We start from the raw sequence: 27,061 nt of genomic DNA, 5'->3' as shown, positions 1-27,061 counted from the left end.
TAATAATAATAATAATACAAACAATATTAATTCAACTTCCACTCATTCAAATATTTCCATTGATACACAAGATGATCTACGGTCTCAGGTAGAAAGTTTGACTGAATTACATGCTGATTTGGCTGGTCATGTTAATACTTTATCAAGAAATTGTGGTACTATTTTGGAAGAGATTATAACTTTTAAAAGAAATCTTGCTGCGCAAGATTCTTTATTATCTAATTTATATCAAATTTTAGCTCAACAATTTAACAACAATAATAATGTTAATGTTAATGTTAATGTTAATACATCACAATTGAACCCTACTAATAATAATACCACCAACAATAACAACAACAATAACAACAATAACAACAACAACAACAACAACAACAACAACAACACCAACAACTCAAATAACAACAATACCAACTCTACTAATACCTCTACTAATAATTCTTCATCCAATAGAAGATATTCTTCAATTTCTTTAAATCAACCTATAAATTCTACCAATAATGATACTTCAACTCATGATTATCATAATTCAGGTGGTTCACCTTCATCTTTTATGTCATCAATACAAGAAAATTTAGTGTTAAATACATTAATACGATCATCTATTTCAACTACTACAACATCAACAGATAATAATAACAATACTACAACCAATTTATCATCTGGTGAAACTTCTTCAATATTACCTTTAATGAATGAGATGTTTTCGGAAGCTTACGCTGTAGCTGTTAACGCTGCTCAACAATCAACTTTAAATTTAAATCAATTTAATACTCCAAATCCTTCCCCTCCTATAACCACTGCTACAAATAATCGATTATTTTTTCGTGGTAATTCCGTACCTAATTGGTCAATACAACCAAAAATTTTATTCGTTGATGATGAAATATTCGTTAGAGAAGGTAGTAGTCAATGGTTTCAAGCTTATGGTTGTCAATTCGATGTTGCTGTTGATGGTATAACTGCTGTTAATAAAATGCAAATTCATCAATATGATATTATCTTTATGGTAATTATCTTTTTTTTTATATAAACTTTTTTTTTAAAAAAATAATAACCCGATTTTTCTTTAGGATATTGTATTGCAAAGTGAATTTGATGGATTAAGTGTAACTCAACAAATTCGAAGATTTAATAATGAAATACCAATAATAGGTATGCCACCACCACATTCATCATCTAATTCAAATAATAATCAATCCGCGAATAATTCAACAAATGCGGATTATGTGAATTATTTACGTAGTGGCATGAATGATTTATTACCAAAACCATTTACAAGACAAGAACTTTATGATAAAATAGATAAATTTTGTAGTCATTTAAAAGTTAATAATGTGTTAGTATCTCCTTCTTCTCAAAATGATGCTGATAATTCAACTACGATACAACAACAACAGGCTGGAATTAGGAGACAAAGTAGAACTTTAAGTAGTATTAGTAATAATTTAAATGCTACTAATGTTATAACAAATGCTCATGATACAACACAACAACAGCAACAGCAACATCAAATAAATTATTTATCTGCTTCTCAAATCGATTTATATCAACAGCAAAATGCAGGACAAATACATCGATTAAACGATGATGATTTAGATGATTTGGGTTCAATAAATAATGAAAATTCAAGAAAAAGAAGAAAATAAAAAAAAACATTAATAATCTATAAAATACGTTGGAAGTTCATTAGTAAAATATTGAAATTTTCCTTTCCATTTTTATGAACAATTTAACCCCTTTTTTTTACGGAGTATGGACATTTAACATATGGGAAACATTTGGTTTTTTTTTCCACGATAATATTAAGCTTTTCCACAAACCACCAAATTAATAAACGATATAGGATCTTTGTATATATAAAAATCCACATTTTACATATTGTCGACTTTAAGTATCAAAAAAAAAAAAAAAAGCTGAATCTACAATAATAATAATCTCGTACGAATAACGAATAAGATAAGCAAACGTAATTAAATTTTCGACGAAAACAACAGAAACAATATTAATTCGAAACACAAACAATAATTATTCTCTTTTTTAAATTTTTTTTTTTTTTGGTTTTTTTTTTGGTTTTTTTTGGGGGTTTTTTTTTGAATTTCTTTTTTCTTTTTGTAAAATATTTTTTCAATTCTCTAATTTTTCTCCTCTCCTTTTTTTTGCATTTTTCTTCATTACAATTTTTTTTTTTTTGTTTGGTGAGATTATTTTGACACTTAATAAATTTTTTTTTTAAAAAAAGAAAACTCTTTTTGAATATTTAAAAAAAATTCGTTTCTAAATTATATCTTCTTTTTTTTTTATCTTTTTGTAGAAAATAAGTCAATTAGTAAAAGGAAATTATGTGAGAAACTTTTAACTAAAATATGGCTCGCGTAAAAACAATCTCTTACAAAATTTTCACGCACAAATAATACTTATACTACTTAAGTATTTAATGTTTATCTAATTTGCGAATTGCGGTGGGATGATTCTCTCTGTACAGTTAGTTGTACAGAGAAGTTTGGTAACAAGACAATTTGTGAATTCATTCATTTTACGCCCGCGTATTTATAATAGTGCGGATTTATAAATATACATATGTGGGCGCACAGTATGGATTTTTGTATTTCTGAGTTTCTGAATAATTTTTTTTTTTAAAAAAAAAATTATTTTTGAGCGCGCAACGTTTTCAAACAATTAATTAGAATGAAAAGAATCAAAAATATGGGGAATAATAATTAGATTCTTTATTAATGGGAAATGAAATGATTACAATAATTGAAAATGATTAAAATATTTGAAATAATTGGGATAATTGAAATGATTTAATGATTTAAATATTTGAAATAATTGGAATAATTGAAAGAATTTAAATATTGAAATAATTAATAATTTTAATAATTGAAAGAATTTAATTAAAATATTTGAAATAATTAATAATTGAAATCATTGAAATAATTTAATTAAATATTTAAAATAATTAATAATTGAAATCATTGAAATAATTGAAATAATTGAATAAATATTTCACTTAAACGTTATAAGACGCGTAAATCAAGAGAAATTATAGGAGACAAAAATATTGGTCATTTTGATTCTCCCAAAGGAAACGGGGTCAAAAAATTGGGAGAGATGACGTAATCACCTAACGTGACATAAGAACTGACCTAAAAGGGTAAAGCTGGTGAAGATTGAAATTCCATTTAAGGAAAAACCACACCCATACCTGAGAAAAAATTAAAACGGGAAAGTAGCGAGGAATGTACAATACCACAACTCGTTCATTTCCAGTGACGCTTCCAAGACAAATGTTGCGGTGTCAGTGAATAACATAAATTGTCGGTCTGTCCCGTGTGAATAAATCCGCAGCGATGGAATGTTTCAGGTTAAAAAAATAACTACATTACACTAATTTCAAGCTTTTTTCACAGAAGGAAAATAATACGTAAATCGGCTCTACCTAAGGCAAATGATTGTTCAATATAATAAAAGTAACCCTGATTGGTTCATGTTATTGAGTAACCAAAACATGGGTACAAGGAAACCCACTTTTTAAGAGAAATAAAAAAAAACATGGAAAATTCCGTAGCACAACCGTTACCGTTACACGGATTTGAAAGCGTTTTTTTGAATAATTTATGGGGTTTCATTTGTAAATAAAATAAATAAAATTAATCATATGAAATTTTTGATAGAAATCGAATAATTATTATGTAAACAATAATATATTTGAGAGTGATTTACCCAAACATGATCACTACGGTTTGCAAAAAAAGACGAAACAAACGGGATATAATAAGTTATAAATGAAATCTCCGAAATCGGACTAACTTTGATAAAATTTACACTAAGAAGAAAATGGAAATAGAATAAAGAAAATGCGGAATAGTTTTTTTTATGAAAGAACGAAAATAGAATATAAAAAAAGATAAAAAACATTCTTTTTTGTTGTCTGGCCCAATAAAAAAAGATTATTTTATTTAACCAATAAAAAATGTAATAATATATATTATATTTCATAAAAAATATATATATTTTAATACATTAAAGATTTTCGGTTATCTTAAAACGGGATATCCGATTGAAAATATTTGTATCAGTTTCCATTGTAATATTAAAAATATTATTGGGTAATAATTAAACATGAGACAACATATTTTTACCAAAATTATTATAGAATTGCAATCAGATAAGGATGATTTCGTAAATTTCGTAAATCAAACATTACATCACTCTTAACATTAATCTAAGCCTCTAATAGCGTTATCAAGATATATCATGTGTTTTATTTATATAATTTTTAACAAGTTAATTATCTTGTAATCTAAATTATCGCCGAATCAATTCCTCTATTTACTATATTTAGTAATTTTAGAAAGATATTAAAAAATGATTGAATTTTTTTTTATACAAAATAATTTTGATGTAATTTGATGCGGGGATGGTGATTAAAAAAAAAAATAAACATGCGGAAATTTAAATTATTGTTAAAAAAATATAATTATGATTTTGCCGATCTGATTTTACTGATTTTACTGATAATACTGATAGTTTGGTCGGTCAAAGAAATATCGTGAGAATATGATGCAATTCTTTTTCTTTGTGAAATTCGTGTGGAGGTAATTTGTTTCGCGTTAAAAGAATAATTTAAATTTTTATGTTGTATTTTATTAATCGTGTAACATATGATAAAGCAAGATATGATTCATATCTGATATATTTTATGAATTCAAACTAAAATTTTCTTCGGGATTTTTTTTTTTTGTTTCGCCATTTGATCATTTCTATGAAGATTTTAACTAATTTTGTAATGCTGATTTACTTTTTTTACGCCTCAGAGGCAGTGCCAATTTATTAACGGAAAAGAAAATCCATTTTGGGGCATAAGCAAAAAAAACTTCGGTTTTTTTTTATTACACACTTTTTTTACCAATGAGTTCATATTTGATTAATTGAATAAACCTCAACAATCATAAATATCACATCAATAACAAACGGGACAATGTCTTTCTTTCTTTACGTAAATCATTAAAAAAACCATTTCATTATAATATCTCAATATCTCAATATCTCATACGCCATAATACCTAATTGCTTTGTTTCTTTCTTATCTATGTCGGTCTGTGCTTCTTTTTATGTTGTAGAAACATATTTTCCAGAAAAAAGAAAGAGCAGCTGACCTTTGTTTATTGAATCACAACTTGATGCAGTTTTTGAAATTTTTTTTCAAATTTCCATGCCCGATAAGATAAAATTTCCATGTTTAAATAAATGACATCCGATACCCATGAAATAATATTTTCCATTTAAGTAAATCCAAATTATACTTATGCTATTGTAAATACCTTATTAGAGGTTTAGTCGTTTTTTTCAAAACCGAAATTTTAATGATGTACGATGATGGTACGATGATGACAGTCCGTTGTACAAAAAAATGGTTTTTATCTTTTAAATCTAAATAATCTAAAAAATCGAATATTTTATATATTTTTATATAATATATAAACCCCCAAATTAATAAAATCCTTTAACAAGAGGGAAGAATTCTTTTTTTTTCAAAAAAAATAAATACAAACCTAAAATATTCTTAATTTTTTTTTCCTCGTTTTTTCTCATTTTTTTATTTTCTTTCCAGTACTCGTTCTTACCTAATAAGAAAAGGTTTTCTTTTTAAAATTTTATTATCAGGTTAGACCATTATTATTATTATTATTATTATTATAATTTTACACGTATATATATATATTATATATATATTTTTACGTGACGTGTTTTGTTTTTGTTATTCGTAGTATTCAATTTTTAACAATATATTTTGTTTCTTTATAGTCAAAAAATAATTAAATATCATGGAAGCCACACAGAATCGTATTTTTCTTACTGTAAAAGAAACAGCTTTGGATAAAATCGTTACCGTTCCGTTGAATATGTCTAAACCAAACAAAACTCGGGTTGATAATATTTCTCCTCCGACCCCTCCAAGTGATGAGGAAAAACGTTCTGTTAGTTTCGACCCTTCTGTAAAAACCTTGAGTATTCCCAAGGATTTCAGTTACTCGAATGGATTTATTAATTCTCCCTCTGAATCCATTGATATTTCTGTTCGTGATTGTTCTGAAGAAATGCTTGTTTCTTTAAAAGAACGTGATACTGAAATTAAGGATTTGGTCGTTCATAATCAAGAATTTTTCGATACGGTTAAACAAAGTATTTTTGAAGATGATGAAACTTGGGAAAAATTCGAAAAAGTTTTGTATTCTAAACGTGAAGAAATACCGGATTGTGAATGGATGGAATCTATATCCAAATATCTTGCTGATAATCCACAATTATTTACAACTTTTAAACAAATGACTGGTTATTATGAAAGTGATGAGAATGATAGTGATGATATTGATGAAATTCGGGAAGAATATGATGATGATTATGGTTACACATCTGAATCATGCGTGATGCATAATGAATCTTATGTAGATATCACTCCTATACGTTATTATCCACATGCACTGGAGAATTTTGAAAAATCTTACCCACAATTCTTTATTAATGCAAAACAAGAACTTGGTAAATTAGGTAAAGAAAGGTCTCGTAGAGGTAGTACCCTAGGTCGTAATCATTTAAGTAATGATAATCCACTTTTACATCCGAACATTGAAGATCATCAGCCTCTAAATGATTCTTCAGTGACACTTTATGATGAATTAAAACGTGTCCTAGTTATTCCTAGAGATGAAATGGATGATTTTGAATGGGAAACTGCTATAAATGAAATTTTAGATGTTTCGCCACCACTTCTTGAACACTTTTATGAAATTGTTATTGAAGAAATTAATCAAAACATTGGATTATAAAAAAAACATGAAAATTTTAAATTAGAATTTTTTAATTAGTAGTGCATTTATATCACTTTTTATTTTAAAAAGAACATTTTTTTCATTTTATTTTATGCACGCATCAATATAAAAACACATATTATTATATATCAATACACTAAATAATTTTTTGTATAGTTAACTATTATATAAAAAATTCAAATAATTGTAAATTCTCTTTTTAAATAATATTTTTTTTCCCTATTGTAATATTTTTTTAAAAAAGAAAGAAAAAAAAAAATTTATATTTTTTAAAAAACAATGAAAAGAAAAAAAAATTTTTTTTTTTTCAAATCTGTATATACAGAAAAAAAAAGGTATATTTTTATTCAATAAAGAGTTTGCTATACAAAAAAATCAAACCTCAACGAACCGCAATCAGTTTCTATTTTTTTAAGCCCCTTAATTTTATTCCAGAACAAAAACATGATTAGTTTAAACTAAGAAACATGATGTTTTTTTAAAACGCAATCATGTAATTAATTACTAACGAACCGTGACTATTCGGTAAAATTGACCGGATTGGTTAGGATTAACGGGATTGATCATTCGTATAAGTACTAGTCAAATATTGGAATGCATTTCTTATCTTGTACAAAAGATGAACAAATTGTAAAAGAGTTTATCGTTACTTTCGGCATTTTTTTAATATGCGAGGGTTTTTTATTTCAATACATCAAGGTTTACATCTCCGTAAATCTTACAATCGAGTTATACTCTATTTTTTATTTATTTTATTTTAGACTTAACAATAAGAGAGTTTGAATAGGTAAGAATAAAAGTTGAACTTTAAATTTATTATTTCCCCTGTAATATTATTTATTAAAGTAACCTTTTTTATAGATTTCATAGATCTTTGAATACTTGAATACTTTGAATACTTTTGAATACTTTTGAATACTTTTGAATTCAAGGGGGGGGAAACTTTGAATAATTTATTATCAAATCAATCAGCTGATATTTTATGTAAGAAGTTTAGTGTATGGGTAAAATAAAATTTAAAGTTTTTTGGAGTAATGATCTTTTTTAATATATATATAATTGGTTTTATTTTATTTTATTTTATTTTTTTTTTACTATTTTATCATAAACGAAAGAATCAATCAATTATTTGTTTAAATTAAATAATCTGATAATATATATCAAAGATATTTATTTTTTATGCAATTCAATCAAAAATAAAAAGGAAAAAAGGAAAAAAGGAAAAAGGAAAAAGGAAAAATAAAGAAAAGAAAAGAAAGATCCAAAAATCTTTTTTCCAAAAAGATTTTTTACAAATCATAAATTCGTTATAGTCACACTTGTATCACTTTTTTTTGAGAAAAATTAAACGGGTTTCTTTAAAAAAACCTTTTTTTTTTTTTTTTGTATCATAAGTCATAACAAAAAATAATAATAATAATAAAAAAACGCCCGAATATACAAATAAACCAAAAAAAAATTTACAGTTTTTTTTTTGTTCCTTTCGAGATGATCTTGATCTTTTTTTTTCCTTCTCTTATTAATCCAATTCTCATTATAATAAAAAGAGATCCCAAAAAAAAAAAAATATTAAATTTTTTATTTCAATCAAATAATAATTAGATTGTTTGATGATGTATAATTACGAAATTTACAAAAAGTCTAAAATGTTGTGGTACTCGGTTCTCTTACCATTTTCAACTTAGATCTTACAATGTGGATTAGAAAAAACAAATAGCATTTAACATGATTAAAAAAAATTTTGGGTAACCGGATTAGGTTAATCTGTTTGATATTAGTCCATGGTTATGTTTCAAAATAAATTTGGACTGGTCTAAATCACGTGAATACAATCAATACAATCGATCGTATCTTTACTATGGTGTTACCCAGTGTAATATTGTGAATATTGTTGTGAAAATATTATATTTGTATTACATATTATAACAAGGTGATACAAGTCGAGAATTTTACGTCGCGGAAATGATTTCTCCTGTTTCATATGATACTTATGATACTTATGATACTTAATTACAGTGGTACTAATTTTATATTTCAATATTTATATTTTAGTTATTATATTGCGCATCATATTAAAGGGGTACTTTGTACTGATATTACGGATTAGTCGAATTTTATGATAAGTTTTTTTTTTATTACGCGAAGTAGATCAACTTTATGCAACGATCATCATTTATTCACACGTTGATTCATTCATCCAAAAAGAAAAAAAAACAAACCCCAAATTAATATTAACCCGTAAATTTCATAAGTCCTTATGAATCGCGTAAGAAATTTGTTTGCATTTGAAAAAGAAGCAACAATTCAAACAATACATAGGTAATTATTACCCAATATTCATGTAACGTAAGACCCTTAATCTGAGTAATCTAGATTTGTTATAACATATTTCACTCGCGTTTTAAATCACACGATTAGCAAGTATAAACAAATCTTCGGGGAATCATTTATATAAAAAAGGAATCTTATAACGTTATAGATAATAATAGAACATGATAACAATAACTTAGGTGATAACAAATTAATAATATCATTAATATTATTAATAAAATTGTGCTATATTTAAAACTACATGAATAAAAATATAAAAATTTTAATCAATTTCTTCATCAATATCATGTACGTACATTCCGAATTCTATACTATCTTCCATAACTTTTTTTGCTTCATCTAAAGAAATACCTCCACGATCCTGGGAAATAAGTCTAATTGCAGTTTCAGGAACAAGTACTTGTTGAAGATATTCCACAGGTTCTTGTGGCTTTGTCATGTCCATTGTAAGGATATTTGTATTCATGAGGAGAGAAACAAGAGTAGAAAGTATTTTATATGCTCCTTTAGATCCATAATATCCGGGCTGATCGTGATAATAGACATTAAAAAAACATCGAATAGATAGACAAAGAAATTATGATGAATAAAATTACCTGAAGTTTCTGAAATCTTCCCATCAAAATAGTTGGCTTTCTTGCTCGTGCTCTACCATATTTCCGATATGCATTTAATGCAATATTCCTGTATGAACTATTTATTTCCCCTTTTATCACCAACATCAATTCCGGAATCAACTTCTTTACTCGTTTGGGAAGAATATCGAAATTAATATTAATTGGATAGTTTTTTTTGAGACCTTCTGGAACGATGAGAGCTTCTGACTCATGTAATCGACAAAACTCAAATTCTTCTACTACGTTTCTCGGACGTTGAAGAAGTATCGATAGTGATGGTGTCTGTTCCTTATTAGACCATTTATCTTGGGTCAAAGAATTTATCTTAATCAAATAAGTTCGGATACGATCTGGTAGTGGAAATGGAATTGGTTCTTTGCAGAAAGGACAAAGTTTATATTCTGCGAAATCCGAAAAAAAATTTTATTAGCTAAAGAATTTCATAAAAAACGCATCTCATTGGCGAAATATACCTTCGCTTTTTCTCCAAGAATTATTTTGTATCGGTAAAATTTCTTCTTCTATAGATAAAAAGTCCATTTCTGGTAAATTTTCATATTTATTTCTTATGGGCGAGGGGGCTCTAAATCGATCAATAAATGCTTCGGTCTCATCATGGCTTGTATTTGATGAACCATTATTTTTTTCATCATCCGAAATTGATATGGGATCATAGACATTTGAAATTTGACGAGATGAAGGATCATGTAATCCTTTCTTCTTATTCCAAGAAGTTTTCTCGTCACGTTTCTTGCCAGGGTCATAAAAGTTATTAATACGAGATGATTGAACATCCTTTGTTCTTAATTCGGCCTTAGATGATTCGGTATCATTTGATTTAGTGAGTGATAGACGGTTGGAATTTTTTCTATTTGATCTTGTATTGGATCGTTCATCATCATCATCATCGTCAACATTATCAGTAATCACGATTATGGGTTTAACTGCACATATTTCCCAGGTATTTATCGGTGATTCTGTAAATTGCGAGATCGATTGTGATATTTCCATCGGTTGTGTTTTGGGTTCGCTCTTCGAAGTTGATTTAAAAGAAGGCATTTGAAATATTTCCGATCTATGTGATGAGGCTTGTCCAAAGGATCTATTAGGAGAAGATTTTTGATTTCTTGTATCAATTGGTCGAATTTGAGATTCTCGATTTTTTTTTCCCAATGATCGTTTAGACGAAGACCTTTTAAATCGTTCTGGGGAAGGATCTTTCTTTTTATTATTTTTAGCATTTTTAGCATTTTTACCATGAATAGATTTATTAAAAAATAAATCCAATTCATCATTAGAATTTGATAAATCATATTCTTCGGCGAGTTTAATTTTCTTATGTGATTTATTATATGATAAGGGAAATGCAGAAATATGTTCGGTAGTAGTGGTACTATTCTCGGGAATATGATCTAAATTATTTCTTCTTTTAGTTCCGAACTTTTTGCTTTCAACAAGAGGTTTCTTATCAACTTTTTTCGAGAGCATTATTAAAACAAATGAAAGTAAGTGGAAATAAATAAAAGAAATTGATTAGAACCGTTACGTATATTAGAGTAAAAGTTTGCTCTACATATATATATAGATACGTGTCGTGGGCTGTGTGGGCTATGTGTGTGGCTGTTTGTTATGACGCGCTCTTATTGGATCATGACCAAGTCTTAGCTATTTAAAAAGTGAAAATTGCCTTCAAATTGTCTCCTCTTTTCACGTGTAAAAGGATCATTAAACCGTTTAAAAAGCGCCAATCAAAGCTTTAAGCAAGCCATAGTACGCGTTTTTGTATTGATTTTTTTTTAAGCAAATTTGTCATTATTTTTACGCGTTTATCTTTCCTTTATTATTTTAATTGTATTAGATTTATTTATTCCTTCAAAAATTAGCACAAGAAGCCAATTCTTCTGAAGCAGAAACCGAAAAAACAAATGTAATTGAAAGAAAACAACTTCGGAGAAAATTTTACAAGAAATTCAAGGAAATTAATAAATACTAGGAAAAGAAATTGTTTTCTAATCTAGAAATCACAGCTGTAGATTATATATAACGTATAAAAATTTTTTCTCAAATAATAATTATTTCTTAAATGCCAGGTTTAACAACTCCTTCATCGGTAAATTCTTTTTCATGGTCGCCCTATAATTTCTCTTAAACCATTTTGAGAATCATTGATATTTCTTTCTAAATATTTTTTAGATTTTTCCAAAGTAACAAGATCATTTGCAGCTTTTTCAGCTTTATCATCCATTTCTTTGTTTAAAACCGACAAATCAGCTTTAATAAACCTAAAAAAAAAAAGGAATGTTTTTTTTTATTTTAATATATATTATAAAAAAAAAAGGAGATGTTCACATTTATGCATACGCTTTTCCAACTGATTTGTAAGTTTTGGTATCCTTATCAAGAGCTGACAATTCTCTCTTGGTAAGCTCAGCTAAACGCTTTTCACGTTCTTTTACTTGTATTTGGGCTTGTACGGTGACTAGCTGCCGATTATTTTCAACAAGTCTATTTTGAAGTTCTATTAAAATCTATTAAAATAATTTATTTATAAAGTTAGAGAAGTTGTAATATAAAAACAACGTTTTTAAAAAATATTTATTACTTTGCGCAGAGCTTCGTCAGAAATCGACATTGTTGCTAGTTCTAAATAGAAAGAAAGAAAACCAGCATTAATATATTTCAAAAATTTCAAAAATGATCATTAATCATCACGTGATATGAGCTGCGGTATTGATTTTTGATATTTTTTTACCGCGTTTCTTGCGTTTCTTTAGGGGGTTTGTTAACTCACTTTAGTTAGTATTATTTATTATGTATTATGCATTTATACGGTTATAACGCTTGTTGTAGTACTACACAAAGTTAGTACAGAAATAAAATAAATTTCTCACGTTTCTTACGTTTCTTATGTAAACAGTTGTGGATGTTAAATTCAAATCTTCCAATACACAATGTCAACTAACAATGATCAAAAATCGAAAAATGATCAATCAAAGTTACAGGTATATATGTAAAATTAAATATTTAAAAGTTATAAAAACGCGTCGGGTTCACTTTAATTTTCGTTTCGCGTTTTGCATATCTTTATTTCCAATTATAAAGGAATTACAGACTCTTCGTACGCTTCGAGCAAGCTTAACAAGCGTTGATATTTTCACAAAAAAGGTTTTACAGGATTTAGAAATAATGGCTAGGAATTATGAAGCTATCTCAGGTGATTCATTTATATTTTATATTAAAAATGAATTCATTATTTTTTAGTGTCTGATAAATTTGTCTTCAATTTTATTTTGTAAAACAATTGATATATAGTGATTTGTGAAGGATGGAAAAATGAATTAGAAAAAGATCAATTTAATCCGAACACAGCATTAGAGAAAATGAAATGAAATAAACATTATTTAATTTCATTACATCGAATATGCCATAAATATGGATTAAAACTTATCGATTAAAATAATTTTTGTTTTACATTATATTTTTTTTTGTTAATCAATATTTAAAAAATAATTGTTTAAACTCGCAATTACATCCTTATTATAATAGTCAGAACTTTTGGGATTACAAAACTTCAGCATACAACAAAGGATTCTTTGAAAGCTCACTAAGTAACTTGTTTAATAATTCGTGTTAAAAAGAATTATAATTGTTATCCTATAAAACAGTCGTATTTATTTATATCTGTTGCATACAAGTCATATAACTTACAATAATTTTATAACTTCATTAGAGACGAATGTATTTTGAAATTCATCAAATAATTGTGTCATTCCTTCGTAATCCTAAATAAGCATGAACATAGAAAGTAATACTTTATGTGTTCTTCGAAAATTAGAATCTAAGATGATCAAGGATACGGTTTGTATAATTGATTAATTAAGTGCATGTCTTATTGTTGATATAAACATATTTAAAACAAAAGAAGATTGTAAAATCCGATTCGCATTCTATAAGAAAACAAGAAATTTTTAGTACATTTATAGTTGATTTATGTGATTTATGATTAAGAAAATAGTTTCACGAATATATGGTAAAAGCAAAATACCGTATTATGGTTTCGACCAGTAAGTCTCAAGAAGAAGAGACCACCTAAGAAGTGACGTTCGTGATCAAGATAAATTTATTTATTTTATGCTTAGTAAGGAGGATTACAATGATACACACAAAAGGCTATTCAGAAGAATATAAGAGGTTGACACTATAAAACTTCGCCCAAATACAAGATAAACAACTTGAATCGATGTAGAATTTATAATTGACGCGTCTTATCACCATGAATTTTTTATTACTAAACTACAGTACAAATTTTACAATTACAAATATGTATTGGGAGTTTTCGCTATGTTCTTTAAAGAAACGGTTATCACTTATAAACACCACGTTTCGTTTCTTCTATTTTTTTTTCGGGATGGCTTTTGTGACAACCTGGAAAGCCGAAAAACCCTCAGAAATATACAAATTTTTATATAAAAAATTGATTGGTATAATTAATGACACACTCGATTAAAGGACACTAGAACAATATAATATAAGCTAATACTAATAATTAGATCTTTTTTGTCTAAAATTATTATTTCGAGTATTTCGACTACTACTTTTTTTTTTTCTTTCTTCAACAACGACGGTTCCTAAATCTGGAATATCGATTTCTTTTTGCATAAGAGCCTGTTGGTAAGCTTCTTCGGTTTCAAATTCCACAAATGCGCATGACTTAATAAAAAAAAATTTTTCAATAATAAAATTAATAAATAAACATTTCAAATATTAAAAATATTCATTCTATTATTACTTTTGCTATAACAACATCCAAATTTCTAACAGCTCCAAATTTTGTAAATGCTTTAGTAAGTACTTGTCTATTCATCCCATTAACAACTCCTTTCATATACAGAGAGTAGTAACCTAAAGACAATATAAATAATATAAATAATAAATATGTATATTAAAGTATACAGGTGTAATATATTTTAAATTACCCTTATCATTATCATCATTACGTGTTATCGGTGTCGGAACTTTAGGTGATTCAGATAAATAATTTTTGGTCGCTAAAGGTATACAATAATTTTTTGTAAATTGCAATATGCAAAGGGAAAAACTATGATACTAAAAAAATTACTGTTCTTTACCCCTATATTTCGATTTTCTTTCTTCGACAATGACAGTTCCTAAATTTGGAATATCGATTTCCTTCCGCATAAGAGCCTGTTGGTAAGCTTCTTCGGTTTCAAATTCCACAAATGCGCATGACTTAATGATTGATAAATTATTTTATTTTTTAATAAAATTAGCATAATTACAAACTTCGACATCACATGTCTATTACTTTTGCTATAACAACATCTAAATTTTTCACAGGTCCAAACGTTGTAAATGCATTAGTAAGAGTAGTTCTATTCATTCCATTGACAACTCCTTTAATATAGAGTGAGAACTCTAAAGAATAAGGTATAATTTATAAATAAATACGCTTATTGAATATATAAATATTAATCATATCAGTACTTTTTTCGTGATTTTTATCGACTTTCTCCATTTCCAGTAGAACCATTTGTCCGGAAAAAAAAAAATCTGGATGAAATTTATAAATTCCGATATCATGGCGTAGTAATGAAGATCCTTTCAATATCCTTATCTGTTATCGTTGCACAAAGGATGTAGCAATGAAAGACGTAAAACTAAAGCTGAATTTTCATCATCTGATATTGTATCTGCTCCTTTTTCGGAGCCAGTTTAACTTGATAATATGTTGGCTAATTTCAGTCAATAATTAATTTGATATTTTTTTTAACGATGAAGATTAATAGATTACGTCTACTAGGTTTTTGATTCATTCGGTAGTAAACAACTAAATAAAATCTACGGTATTGTTCTGGCGTAACATGTACTTCAAGTTGATGACAAAATATATTTTTATATAAAATTTACGAAATCCGAAAATTTTATTGATATTTTATAGAAATACACATTCATGAAGAAAAAATTTTTTATTCGTGGTTTTTTTGTTGTATTTCTACATATTAATTTGTTATGAAAAAAAAAAAAATAAATAAATATGATGCGATAACTGCCAAACCTAAATGACCTTATTCGACTCACGCGTTGCTAAATGAACAGCTGCAGTTCGAACTTTCGGATCATAATGTTTCTAAAGTAAAAGGTGAAACGTGTCACAACGCAATATGATTGAAAACTCTTAATGAAATCCGAATATAGAATCGTACCTGTAATAAATCCAATTCCCATAAGCTTGTTGCGAAGGGATTACATAGTTCAGGATCATTTAACTCAGGTCGGTATATTCCATTAGCAGCTTTATCGTCTGATGCTAGAAGAGCATCTAATCGGGATTGGTTCTATTTAAGTCAAGAAACAATTTATATTATAAATACACTTCGCGTAAACAAAACAGAATTATAATTTACTTATTGGGAGAGTATATCGGTCCTGTGAACGATATAGTTTCTCATCCAACAACGGATAAACCATTTCTTTAAATACTATTTACCTGAATCATTTTTTCCATCTTGTTTAAACATATCAAAACTGTTTTACTTGGCCAATTCATACAAGCAATTGATAAACGTTTCAAAAATGCTGCTGATCTATCAATTGGAATCTATTTTAGAGATAATAAATGAATAAACTTATAATGTTATTTGTTTGTAAAAATATGTTTAAAATCACTGTTACAAATGAATCTAGATAAAATAACAACCTGTCTTCGCTTGAAAAACATAAAATCAAATCCTTTAATTAGCAGCTCTTGTTCAGTTGCTACATGAGTAGCATTACTAATTTTACCCTCGTCATCTTTTAATTTTTCACAGTATTCATTTCTCTCAATATATGGATTCAAAGCGAGAGGTAATAAAACTGTATACATTTGTGTATAAAAATCCTTAAGGTCAATGCTAAGCGCTTCGCCTATTAGAAGAAGATATGTAAGTCAGTATCACTTAAGTGAATTTTTTAAAAATAAAATAAAATTTACCTTGTCCAGAAAGTAATTGAAATGCAGTAATAATACATAATAAACTTCTTCGTGTATTTATTTGGTGATTGAAATTTATTGCATTTCCATTTCTTTCTTCCAAATCTGATTCTTCAAACTTTGTATCATCAATCATAATCTCCTTAAGCAATTCTAACAAATCATTAAAGAAATCAACATTGATAAGATGGGCGAATCTGCAAATGTTTAATAACTTAATACTTGTACATCATTAATTGCAATTTTTAAAAGAATATCGAATTACACACTTGGCCAAACCTTCCAATACGGAAAGAAGCAATGGTGATTTATTGGCATGTTTTAAAATACGAAAATATGCTATAAATATCAGTTTTAACGTTTCTGTATGCTTTTAAAAAAAGTATTAGTTTCATACTTTATGAGAACAAGAAACCTTTTTTTTAGATTTTTTTTCCCAAAATACTTACTGTTTTCTCTTTTTCTTCTTTATCTACTACTGCTTCAGCTTCTTTCATATCCCTTTCAACTTCTTTTCTTTCCTTATCTAACTTTTTCATTTTCCTTGATAGATGTTTTTTAGGTACTTGTTTTTCAAATTTTCTCTTTTTACCTTTTGTATTTTTAACTTCATCCTCGTAAGAAGTTTTCGTATTAAGTTCATCTTTTAACCGAAGATGTAAGAATGTATTAAGAACCTCTTCATGAACCAAATATTTTCTGGATTTGATCATCTTTGTAATTAATTTTACAGCATCTAAACTTGCTTCTCCAGATTCATCATTTTTAAATACTTCAATAATTGCATCACAACACATTGCAGACATCTATTTTAATAAAAACGATTTATAAATAAAAAGTGTATGTCAAATGTATAACATCTAAATAAAAAGGCCAACCTTTGTGAATTTGCGTGTACTCATTCTTGTGACAATGGTTTTCATCAAGTTCAATCGAAAATTGAAATGTGTAATAGAAGTTAAAAGATTACACATACACTGCAATGCTTCTTCTGCGGTACATTTCTCTTTTGCTACATCTATATTTTCGTTTTTGTTCAAGAGAATTTTTTTCAACTAAATAGTTAATCATATTAAGTTACAAAAGTCATTGTAAAAAAATTCACCTTTTAATTCGTTTTCAAGAGACTGTAAATAAGATTGATAATTAGCCAACAAGCTTTGTTCGAAATTCCGTATTTTATTAACTTCCTTGGATACCTTTAATTTATATTATTAATTTACTTAGTAAAATGTTAAAAATATCAAAAAATTCATTTGTAATTCTCACCTTTGCCGATTTTTCTTTATCTGACAAATTTCGTATCCGATATCCAGGTATTATATCCTTATATACCACAAGTTGAGTTAATAGAGCCAACTTTTTTACCATCAAATTCTCATCAGTAGCTATTTCTCGTAAGACTTTAAGTTGTCCGATCTGAAAATAAATAATCCTTTAGTTTATAGTCTTGTTTAAGCATGATAAAATATTGAAATATTACGTTTTTTTCCGGATCTTCGATTATAAGTTGAGCTATTTCCGCCAATTGCACTTTTTTTTTATTGATATATTCCTCATTTGTAATATTTGTGTCTGACGCATGATCTGAAGCTTGTAACTCTTTATCATTATTAGCAAGCTCACTCTGTTCTTTGTCACTAATTGAAGTTTCTTCTTCTTGATCTATGTCCATAGAAGAATCCTCTTCCACATCATCATCTTTTCCGACTTCTACTAAAAGAATATTAGCTATATCCTCCTAAAGTATATAAAATAATAGGAAAATTTAAACTTATAACCATTACTTTCATTACAAGTGCTTACCATTTACGAATTCTCGCTGTTTGATTTTTCCATCAGGAAACTTAATTGGCAGCTTGGTTTGTTCTTTTTGTATCCAAGCTTTATTTGAACGTGGAATTTTTTCATACTCTTGTTCTGTATCCGAGTTTGAAGAGATATACATTTTTTCTTGATCTAATTCATCCTCAGAAGAAGTAGTCGACGATGATATAGACTCTTTATCATTTTTCATGGATTTGACAGGTGGCTTTTTGATATTGACTGTTTTAGTCCTAAATCACATTAAATGTTAACATTTGAACGAATAATTATTTTAACGAATAAATCGAAAATTTAATAAACTACTTGTGAATTGCCACTTTATCAAGATTTTTCAAAAATCCCGTAAATTGATCATGTTCTTTAAAGAATTCTATATCATCTTCAGATAATTCGATTTCATCTTCATTAATTCCATCAACAATTGGTAAAATTTTTGGGACGTTCGCCTATATAAAGAAATAATTGTATTAATGTGCGTGTGTGTAAATATTGAACAAAGCTACCAACAAGTAAAATTATGAAAACCTTGCTTTTTTGTTTTCCTGTCTTATTTTTGGAAATTTTTGTGGATGTTTTTGATATAGCTTTAATAGATTTAGTTGATACTGTTTTTTTCGGTTTTCTGCTAGTTTTGTTAGTCATAATTTATTTTAAGAAAATTTTATAGATCGAAAAAATTTTATCATCTGAAATTGATTTGATCAAAAAAATTGGGCCTGATTTGGCGTCCCTAAATTTTACATTAAAATTTAGATGTAAATCAACTTTATATGATTTACTGAAAAAGAATAAATAACGCTTAAGATATATATCATGGTTAGGTCTATACATTATTATTATCAAAAACAGGGAATATAGGGAATTATAAGCGTATGTTTTGTATATTTAAAGGAGTTGATTTTACTTTATCACATATATGGAGAGATAATTGGGGAGACAAATATTTTTTGCTACATCAAAAAGCATTATATCAATTACCATCAAAACTAAGTAGCCAGAACTTCCTCAAAATGCTTTTCAATTCGTAAATATTTTTGGTATTAGTTGGTGTTAGACTACTACAAGCAAATTAGTTTTTTTCTCACAACATCGTTGATGGAACGGGAAAAGAAAGCAAAGAACTCGAAAGAAATAGAAGAAAAACAGCCAGAGGTAAACTATTTGGTTATCCAACAAATTATATTCAAATGAGGAGCAAAAAGAAACTTAAATCTTATACTGATTAAAAAAAGAATTAATATCAATTATAAATAATTTAAATATATCTGATATTGATGAAATTGGAAGAAAATTAATGCAATTAGAAAATAATAATCGTATTGGTTCAATTTGATTATTTTATTTATTTCTTTATATTTTTATTTTCTTTCTTTTAATTTTTTATATATTTATTTCTTTTATTTTTTATTTTCTTTTACTGTATTTTGCCATGCAATGTCGTAAGAATAATTACAATTTGAAGGATTTGAAGTAGTTATTCCTCCACAGAATGCCAGATTACATCTGAAGAAGCTAGTCCTTCACAGAGAAGTAATTAGATTATATTTGTAAAAACTAGAAATTCCTCCTAAGCAAATTGATTTGAATAATTTATAGATGCGTATGTATAGTGCAAACAAGAATTTATTATTTTATCATTCAGAAGATTGGAATTCTTTCCAATCAAGTATTCTTTCTTTCCATTCTACCCCAAAAAATATTATATTCAGTAAATAAAATTATTTAATTATTTAACAATCATGAATAAAAAACTAATAATTACCAGGTATAGGTGCTTGACATGAATCAGTTTTACCAAAATTTTGATATCTATTTCTTGCCCACCAGTCATAAACTCCATCTCTAAATGTTTTAGGAAAAATTTTAAATATATAAGTAATTGGCCAAGGGTAATCTAAATATCTAACTAATTCTAATGATGCATCAGATTTCATAAGTAATTCTGGTTGCGGTAAAAGAGATAATTCAGTGTTAATAATTTCGTCTGTAGAATAATCTTTATTTTTGTCAAGTACAGGAGATAGATTTCTGTCGTTAAATTTTAAAAAATCATCTGAAATATGGTATCTTAATAGAACGGAAGTTGATAAATCATTAGGCAATTTATAATAATTTGTTAAGTATGAACCTAATTTCGATTGAAGTGAAGCATAATGAATTATTGGTGGTTTATTGTTTCGTTTCATAGAAAATTGTACGCTTGAATTACATATGTTACAAACACCTTTGATATCATCACCGGAAAAAAAAATAGAAGATATATTTGAAGTCAATAAAATAATAATCAAAATATGAGAAGAATTAAAGAAATATCCAATTCGGAAAGGATTTGTTCTTACCATCATAAAGAACTATGATGTTTAATCCAGGTTTTAATTTTAATGCACTAACAATCCTCATTTTAATTGATTTTTCGTTTAATTATTTTTTTTTACCAAAACACGTCGATGTAGGAAATTGAATTCAAAGATTTTTTATAAGATTCACGATAAAAAAAATTCTTCCTCTTGTACCTAAAAAGAAATGATAATAATAAATTCTGTAAAAAGAGCATTAACATATATAATTAATTAGTATTTCAAAAATGATTTTTATCTTTTTAAAAAAAGTGTAGGAAAAAAAATCAGATTTGACAAAATTTAGGTAGCTGTCTTGATTTCATCATTTTTTACAGACAAATGCCTTAATCATCATTTTTTGAAATGTTTCTATTTTTTTTTTAATAAAAGTAAAATTTGTTGCTTAACTTACCCGGAAGTAATATTGAAAAAAAATTTTTTTTCTGCGTAGGATTTACGTTTATTCTTAAATAAATCACGTGAAGAACACCAAAAGCCGGCTGGTGATTTAATATAGTATAGTGGTAGCTTTATAAGTGTTTATGTATATAAATATAAATAATTAAAGAAATGAAATTATTTTCGGCACGTTTAATAAAACATAATGTACATTTTACAAGACCTATACTGCCTCGCGTGTTTTACTTTTCTTCGTCCACCACAATTACCGTACCAGAAATTTCAGTAGACTATTTAATAATAGGAGGAGGAGTCGTAGGATTATCAATAGCCGAAAGATTATCAAGACGCAAGGGAAAATCTGTATTATTAGTTGAAAAGAACTCAAGATTAGGTGAAGAAACAAGGTAATTAATATCTTACCTTTCTTTGACACCTGTTTTTTTTCTTCAAATATTTATTTTCCTCATTTTTATCTCCTTATGCCTCATTAAATTCAAGTTCAAGGAATAGCGAAGTAATTCACGCAGGAATATACTATCCAAATGATTCCTTAAAAACAAGATTATGCATTCGAGGAAAAAATTTATTATATTCGCTTCTTTCTTCTGTATCCTCAATTCCTTTTTCACGAGTTGGAAAATGGATAGTAGCACAAGATAATGAAGCAGAAATTTCTTATTTACAAAATCTTCATAACAAATCAAAAGAAATACAAGTAGAAACGTATTTTCTTCCACAAACAAAAATTAATTTAATAGAACCTTATATTAATGCAAAAGAAGTTTTAGTTTCACCCACAACAGGGATATTGGATTCTCATAGTTTAATGAATTATTTTGAATGTAAACTTAAAGATCAAGGAGGCGATATAGCCTTAAAACATAAAGTCGGTAATATAATTAGATCACCACAAGGAAAAGGTTATTTTATTCAGATTGAAAATGACAAATCATCTTTATTTACAATATATTCTAAGAATGTTATTAATTCAGCTGGTTTATTTAGTGATAAAATTGCGAATTATTTATTACCACCAGCTCATCATTATAAACTTTATTATGTCAAGGGTCATTATTTTGGTTACAGGGGGGTTGTAAAAACAAATCATTTAATTTATCCAGTGCCTCCAAAAAATTTAGTAAATGTAGGTACTCATTTAACTCTAGATTTATCTGGCAGAATAAGATTTGGTCCCGATGTGTTATATCAGGATGATCCAGATGATTATTCATTGAATGATGATAGAATTGATTCATTTGCTGATGCTGTAAAAACTTACATACCATCTATTAAAAAAGAGAATTTATATCCGGATTACACAGGAATAAGGTAATTAAAGTGAAAATGAATTTTTTTCAAAATTTCAAATATTAAATTATTATCTTAATTTAGACCCAAATTGCAAGGACCTGGAGAACCTTTTAGAGATTTTATCATAAAGGAAGAAATTGATCATGGTTTAGAAGGGTTTGTTAATCTGATAGGGATTGAAAGTCCTGGTTTAACTTCATCATTATCAATTGCCGAAATGGTTGATGAAATATTATTAGATAAATAGTAATAATGTTTGTTTAGGAAATACATAAAAGGATAATTTAAAAATTATTTTATTTTAAATTTTTATTTACAATTTCCCTAAAAATATATTAAATAACTAAAAAATGCTATTACAATTAATTTTATAGTAAATAATAATAAATTTTATATTTATTACCTTCAATTACATAAAGTGAAAAAAAAGCTCGGCAAATTTTTCTTGATCTTTATATCGCAAACACGATCTTCTATTCGTTCAACTCGTTCATTTTCGTACATTTATGGAATTTGTAATTTTAGGACATTATCTGAAAATAACAATAAAAAATTAACTTAATAAATTAGAAAATTAGTTTAAAATAAATTTAATAATTTACCTTTATTGTGTACAGTATATACAAAAGCAGCAATAACATCAACTTCTTTGACAGGTTGTGAAGTGTAATGTCTAGAAACTGCTGTAACTAGTTCTTCTTTAGTGGCATAATCTTTAACTTTTAATTTGTGAATTCTTTTATATCTACGTAATACTGAAATATCGAGTGTATTAAAATCTAACTGTTAATATTCAAGAAAAAAAAAGAGTCAGTAATCTCAAATGTAAAACATTCCTAAGTAAACGTATTAAAAAACTTACTGTCGGTATTTCTTTTCCAACAAGTTCTTTTCCTTTATTAAGCCGTTTTGCATGAGTTTCTCCCGTTATATTTGTATTATTATGATGTTTGGAAGAAGAAGCAGTTACTGTTGAACTACTTTCTCCTCCTCTACTTCCCCCTCCGCTCCCGCTATTTCCTCCTGCTCCACTGCCATGATTTCCTCCTCCACTACTTGTCGATGTAGAAGTTGAAGCGTGATGTGAAGGTGTAGCCGTAGTCGAACCTTTAGCCTTTGAAGTTGCCATTTATAATATAGATAAAATCAGATTGTTTACCCGTTTGCATTATTTATATCTTTTTTATGTTACATAAATCATGTGAGTCGAATACGATTAGCACAAAAAAAAAATACATTTAATTACATTTAGAAATTCTTTATACAACTTTATTCATTCTTATGCTTAATTATGCTTATTATATAAAATTTTTATATACTTTATTTATTCTTATGCTTAATTTACTTAATGCTTATATATATATATATATATTTCCTTATTTACAAAAAATTTAAAAAATGCAGAAAAAAATGCCAACTTTGTCTATTTAAAATAATAAAAATAATAATAAAAAAAAAAAATCTAAAAAAAAAATGATGATTAAAAATCCAAATTAAAATCCTCCGAAATTCCCATAGCTTCAGATAATGTCATATTTAAAGAAGAATGAGAATTATTTTTAAAATCGTCCATAAATGTAGTGTCAAAAAATTCTAATTCATTTGGTTCTAATGTATAATTTTCCGATTGATTTAACCAATTTGTTAACAAAAAATTATTTCCGTTTTGATAATCTTCTTTTGGAAGATAAAAATTGGAATTAAGATATTCTTGAAAATGAATGGGTAAATATGAGTCAACTAAATAATTGTCAGTTATTTGAACGCCATCAATATTGTTATCAATAAATTGTTGTGGTTGAAATACAAAACTTTTTTCTGAAGTATTACTATCAGATTCTGATAAATTTGGCGAAGAAGATGATGATATCGGAGTTGTAATTGGAGGAGCTATTATCGCTGTTGATTCTTGTGATTCTTGCGCAGAAATAATTTCGTATGGTTTATTTTCGGGTGAATTAATTTTATTTACATTGTTTGATGATTTATCATGAAAAGAAACAAGATTCCATTTTTCTTTTCGTTTTCTTTGATTTGTTTTCTTTGGAAACATTTCTTTGACTAATTTATGAGCATCTTTAGCAATTTTTTTATATTCTTCTTTAACCATTTCATTTTCTCGTTCCCAACGTGCGGAAGCCATTGATGAGATTGCAGTCATTGGCAAAATATATCCTTGTTCTCGTGCTGCTTTAACAAATGCTTTACGATAAATAATAAAAGCATTCGGTGCTCGAGATTGTTTACCATTTGGTTGGGGAAATTTCTTGTTAACAATTAAGTCTTTTGGTTCAATTGTTGGAGGAAATGGCAAACTAATCTCATTACCAATCATGTGATTAGCTGATGATGTCAAGTATTGTTGGGTTAATTCGTTAATATCGATCGGAAGTGAATCTGGGCTAGAGATTGCGATTGTTTCTTGAAATTGTTCGCTCATTATTCAAATTTTTTATTTAAAAAAGTTAACTTTCGCTTTTATAAAGGTTAATTTGCTATAAAAAATTTATTTTTTTTAAAAAAAATATTTCTTTTTCGTTTTTATTTTTTTTTTTGATGAAAAACTGGCCCTATTTATTTTTTTTCATCGTCCAAATTAGGAAATTCTCCTGCATAAATGGTTTTTCCTGTGGCGATATTGTTATTTTTATTTTTGGAAATCGGAAGGTTTCATGGGATTATAAATTTGGATAAGATCGACGTTAAGCCAAGAGGAAAATCAGCCAAGAAATGTTAAAAATAGAATTAATATGAAATTCGAACGATCTTGTGGTGTATCCTTTTTATTTTTTCTTAGAAAAGTTAAACCAATCTAGAAAATTTATATGTCGTGGCAATGTGCTAAATAAAAAGACTGTAAAAGAATTAGCATATAATAAAAAAAAAATTATGCTTAATAATGCCAATGGTTTCTAGAATAAAATCTTTTTTTTCCAAAACGTTTCCATCTTGGTAGAAGATTCTATCCGAAAAAAATAAAAATAAAAATAAAAAATAATAATGAGGAAATAACCAATTACGCGCTTCATAAAAGGTTTCATAATTTTTATTTGAAAAAAAATTTATTTTTAATTTATTATATATCTTACAATTGAATTAATTATCATTGTCATAAAAAAAAAAAACGGCAGCAAGTCATGTGCCTTACTTACTACGTACTACGTAGTAAACGCGAATTTATTACAATGAGATTATATGTCGTAACTTTTTGGAACTAAAATCTTTTTCAAGCAATGACACATTATATCTCATCGGAATTTTTACCAAATACGTCAAATGTTTAAAAATTTATTTAAACCTTGAAAAGCTAAATATATCGTTCTGTATCTAGGTGTAAAAACAAAACCTTACAAATCTTTCTTTCCGGAATCCACCACCAAAATCGCGAGACTCGGATAATTTACTATCCGATCCGGATAAATTGTCTCCCGATTACTTCATCATGCAAGGTTATTTATCAACGGGTTATTCGGCTAATCAATATCCGCTAAATTTAGGAATTTCCATGGAATACCATGGAACGCATAGATTAACAAAATAACCAACCAAATTAAGGGTGTATTTTACTAATATGTTTCGGATTTACTTTTAAGCGCAGGCAAAGTACATTCGAGACTGCGTGGAAAGGAAATGAGAAAAAAATGGCAAATCCGAACCGCCGAATTATTAATAAAGATAATTGAATTATAAAGCAAACCTGTTCCATAAGTTCCATAAGAATGATTCAAAGATTTTAAAAATGAAACGATTATTATTATTATAATGAGATGAAACGAGGAATTTCATTTTCTTCATATTTTTACTTGAGTTATAATTATTAAAATTATAAAGTAATGATTTATTGTTTGTTTGTTTGCATTGTCATTTTCTTACAGTACATATACAATTAAAATATAATAAATACATATATACTTAGACCAAAGAGTTGTAGAAATTTCTTATGTCAAGGGTAACTACTTTTTTTACGTCATAAGCAATTACCTATATCTTATGTACCAATGTCTGCTGGACGATATACAATTTTGTTAATAAAAACTTTAAATTAGTTAATACATTACTAATTTAATAATAATATTATTTTCTGAACTACGTAATTAATTCCCCATAAATTAATATTATTAATATTTTAAACCGGGATTGAAATGGCCCGACGGAGTTAAAGTCATGCAGAAATCATCAACCGGGAGTTAAGAACATGCGTAAATCAGGCCAAACATCATCATCGAAAATTTCACTCATAGATCGCCCTGCATTAAATCATTCCCGAAAATCCGACATCACTATGCTCTAATTGTTCTATCAATTAGCACTTGATTGTAATTCAGTATCAAGTTTTTTTACCTTTTAAAGGTTTCCTTAATGCTCTGTTTAATCCTTCCTTTCTCCTTTACTCCTATAAAAAAG

At 27.1% G+C, this 27,061-nt stretch overlaps 11 protein-coding genes across 11 annotated transcripts in view; 4 read left to right on the top strand and 7 right to left on the bottom strand.

Moving 5' to 3' along the window:
- OCT59_021797 (uncharacterized protein) overlaps positions 1–1,649 on the top strand; it is a gene marked incomplete at both ends in the record, with an annotated part of 2,802 nt that extends 1,153 nt beyond the window's left edge. The window contains 2 exons of the mRNA XM_066146744.1: positions 1–1,009; positions 1,074–1,649. The exon at positions 1–1,009 is cut by the window's left edge and continues 353 nt beyond it. Of these exons, the coding sequence (XP_066005852.1) occupies positions 1–1,009; positions 1,074–1,649 (1,585 nt within the window). The remainder of the gene's footprint in view (positions 1,010–1,073) is intronic.
- Positions 1,650–5,511: 3,862 nt separating this feature from the next.
- OCT59_021796 (uncharacterized protein) lies at positions 5,512–7,220 on the top strand. Its single transcript, XM_025317462.2, has 2 exons — positions 5,512–5,670; positions 5,812–7,220. The coding sequence occupies exon 2, from the start codon at positions 5,832–5,834 to the stop codon at positions 6,831–6,833; it is 1,002 nt and encodes a 333-aa protein (XP_025178322.1). The 5' UTR covers positions 5,512–5,670; positions 5,812–5,831; the 3' UTR covers positions 6,834–7,220.
- Positions 7,221–9,177: 1,957 nt separating this feature from the next.
- OCT59_021795 (uncharacterized protein) lies at positions 9,178–11,334 on the bottom strand. Its single transcript, XM_025317460.2, has 3 exons — positions 10,258–11,334; positions 9,764–10,185; positions 9,178–9,693 (listed from the first exon to the last, which is right to left on the bottom strand). Exons 1-3 carry the CDS (start codon positions 11,270–11,272, stop codon positions 9,430–9,432), a joined length of 1,701 nt encoding a protein of 566 aa, XP_025178320.1. The 5' UTR covers positions 11,273–11,334; the 3' UTR covers positions 9,178–9,429.
- Positions 11,335–11,592: 258 nt separating this feature from the next.
- OCT59_021794 (uncharacterized protein) lies at positions 11,593–12,455 on the bottom strand. Its single transcript, XM_025317459.2, has 3 exons — positions 12,387–12,455; positions 12,146–12,312; positions 11,593–12,066 (listed from the first exon to the last, which is right to left on the bottom strand). The coding sequence occupies exons 1-3, from the start codon at positions 12,414–12,416 to the stop codon at positions 11,907–11,909; spliced, it is 357 nt and encodes a 118-aa protein (XP_025178319.1). The 5' UTR covers positions 12,417–12,455; the 3' UTR covers positions 11,593–11,906.
- A 105-nt stretch (positions 12,456–12,560) lies between these two features.
- OCT59_021793 (uncharacterized protein) lies at positions 12,561–13,490 on the top strand. Its single transcript, XM_066146743.1, has 4 exons — positions 12,561–12,579; positions 12,702–12,786; positions 12,887–12,998; positions 13,097–13,490. The coding sequence occupies exons 2-4, from the start codon at positions 12,736–12,738 to the stop codon at positions 13,171–13,173; spliced, it is 240 nt and encodes a 79-aa protein (XP_066005851.1). The 5' UTR covers positions 12,561–12,579; positions 12,702–12,735; the 3' UTR covers positions 13,174–13,490.
- Positions 13,491–14,038: 548 nt separating this feature from the next.
- Positions 14,039–15,380, bottom strand: OCT59_021792 (uncharacterized protein). Its single transcript, XM_066146742.1, has 6 exons — positions 15,290–15,380; positions 15,111–15,220; positions 14,914–15,034; positions 14,761–14,832; positions 14,574–14,686; positions 14,039–14,494 (listed from the first exon to the last, which is right to left on the bottom strand). The coding sequence occupies exons 1-6, from the start codon at positions 15,333–15,335 to the stop codon at positions 14,324–14,326; spliced, it is 633 nt and encodes a 210-aa protein (XP_066005850.1). The 5' UTR covers positions 15,336–15,380; the 3' UTR covers positions 14,039–14,323.
- Positions 15,381–15,771: 391 nt separating this feature from the next.
- On the bottom strand, positions 15,772–19,247 carry OCT59_021791 (uncharacterized protein; the record flags this gene model as incomplete). Its single annotated transcript, XM_066146741.1, has 15 exons — positions 15,772–15,797; positions 15,884–15,932; positions 16,009–16,140; positions 16,293–16,403; positions 16,503–16,711; positions 16,779–16,975; positions 17,048–17,148; positions 17,228–17,584; positions 17,657–17,796; positions 17,884–17,977; positions 18,048–18,197; positions 18,262–18,494; positions 18,585–18,835; positions 18,909–19,051; positions 19,131–19,247. The coding sequence occupies 15 exons, from the start codon at positions 19,245–19,247 to the stop codon at positions 15,772–15,774; spliced, it is 2,310 nt and encodes a 769-aa protein (XP_066005849.1).
- Positions 19,248–20,239: 992 nt separating this feature from the next.
- On the bottom strand, positions 20,240–21,005 carry OCT59_021790 (uncharacterized protein; the record flags this gene model as incomplete). Its single annotated transcript, XM_025317457.2, has 3 exons — positions 20,240–20,289; positions 20,368–20,829; positions 20,945–21,005. 3 exons carry the CDS (start codon positions 21,003–21,005, stop codon positions 20,240–20,242), a joined length of 573 nt encoding a protein of 190 aa, XP_025178317.1.
- A 509-nt stretch (positions 21,006–21,514) lies between these two features.
- On the top strand, positions 21,515–23,064 carry OCT59_021789 (uncharacterized protein; the record flags this gene model as incomplete). Its single annotated transcript, XM_025326023.2, has 3 exons — positions 21,515–21,750; positions 21,845–22,675; positions 22,739–23,064. The coding sequence occupies 3 exons, from the start codon at positions 21,515–21,517 to the stop codon at positions 22,902–22,904; spliced, it is 1,233 nt and encodes a 410-aa protein (XP_025178316.1). The 3' UTR covers positions 22,905–23,064.
- Positions 22,970–23,796, bottom strand: OCT59_021788 (uncharacterized protein). The gene is made up of 4 exons (XM_025310828.2): positions 23,520–23,796; positions 23,260–23,440; positions 23,061–23,190; positions 22,970–23,000 (listed from the first exon to the last, which is right to left on the bottom strand). The coding sequence occupies exons 1-3, from the start codon at positions 23,784–23,786 to the stop codon at positions 23,162–23,164; spliced, it is 477 nt and encodes a 158-aa protein (XP_025178315.1). The 5' UTR covers positions 23,787–23,796; the 3' UTR covers positions 22,970–23,000; positions 23,061–23,161.
- Positions 23,797–23,955: 159 nt separating this feature from the next.
- OCT59_021787 (uncharacterized protein) lies at positions 23,956–25,204 on the bottom strand. Its single transcript, XM_025317456.2, has one exon. The coding sequence runs from the start codon at positions 25,095–25,097 to the stop codon at positions 24,138–24,140; it is 960 nt and encodes a 319-aa protein (XP_025178314.1). The 5' UTR covers positions 25,098–25,204; the 3' UTR covers positions 23,956–24,137.
- Positions 25,205–27,061: the final 1,857 nt, after the last annotated feature.

Source organism: Rhizophagus irregularis, chromosome 30 (genome assembly GCF_026210795.1).
Source record: "Rhizophagus irregularis chromosome 30, complete sequence".
Lineage (NCBI taxonomy): Eukaryota > Fungi > Glomeromycota > Glomeromycetes > Glomerales > Glomeraceae > Rhizophagus > Rhizophagus irregularis.
The sequence above is the reverse complement of the archived record's forward strand: the minus strand, read 5'-3'. Positions and strand labels throughout refer to the sequence as shown.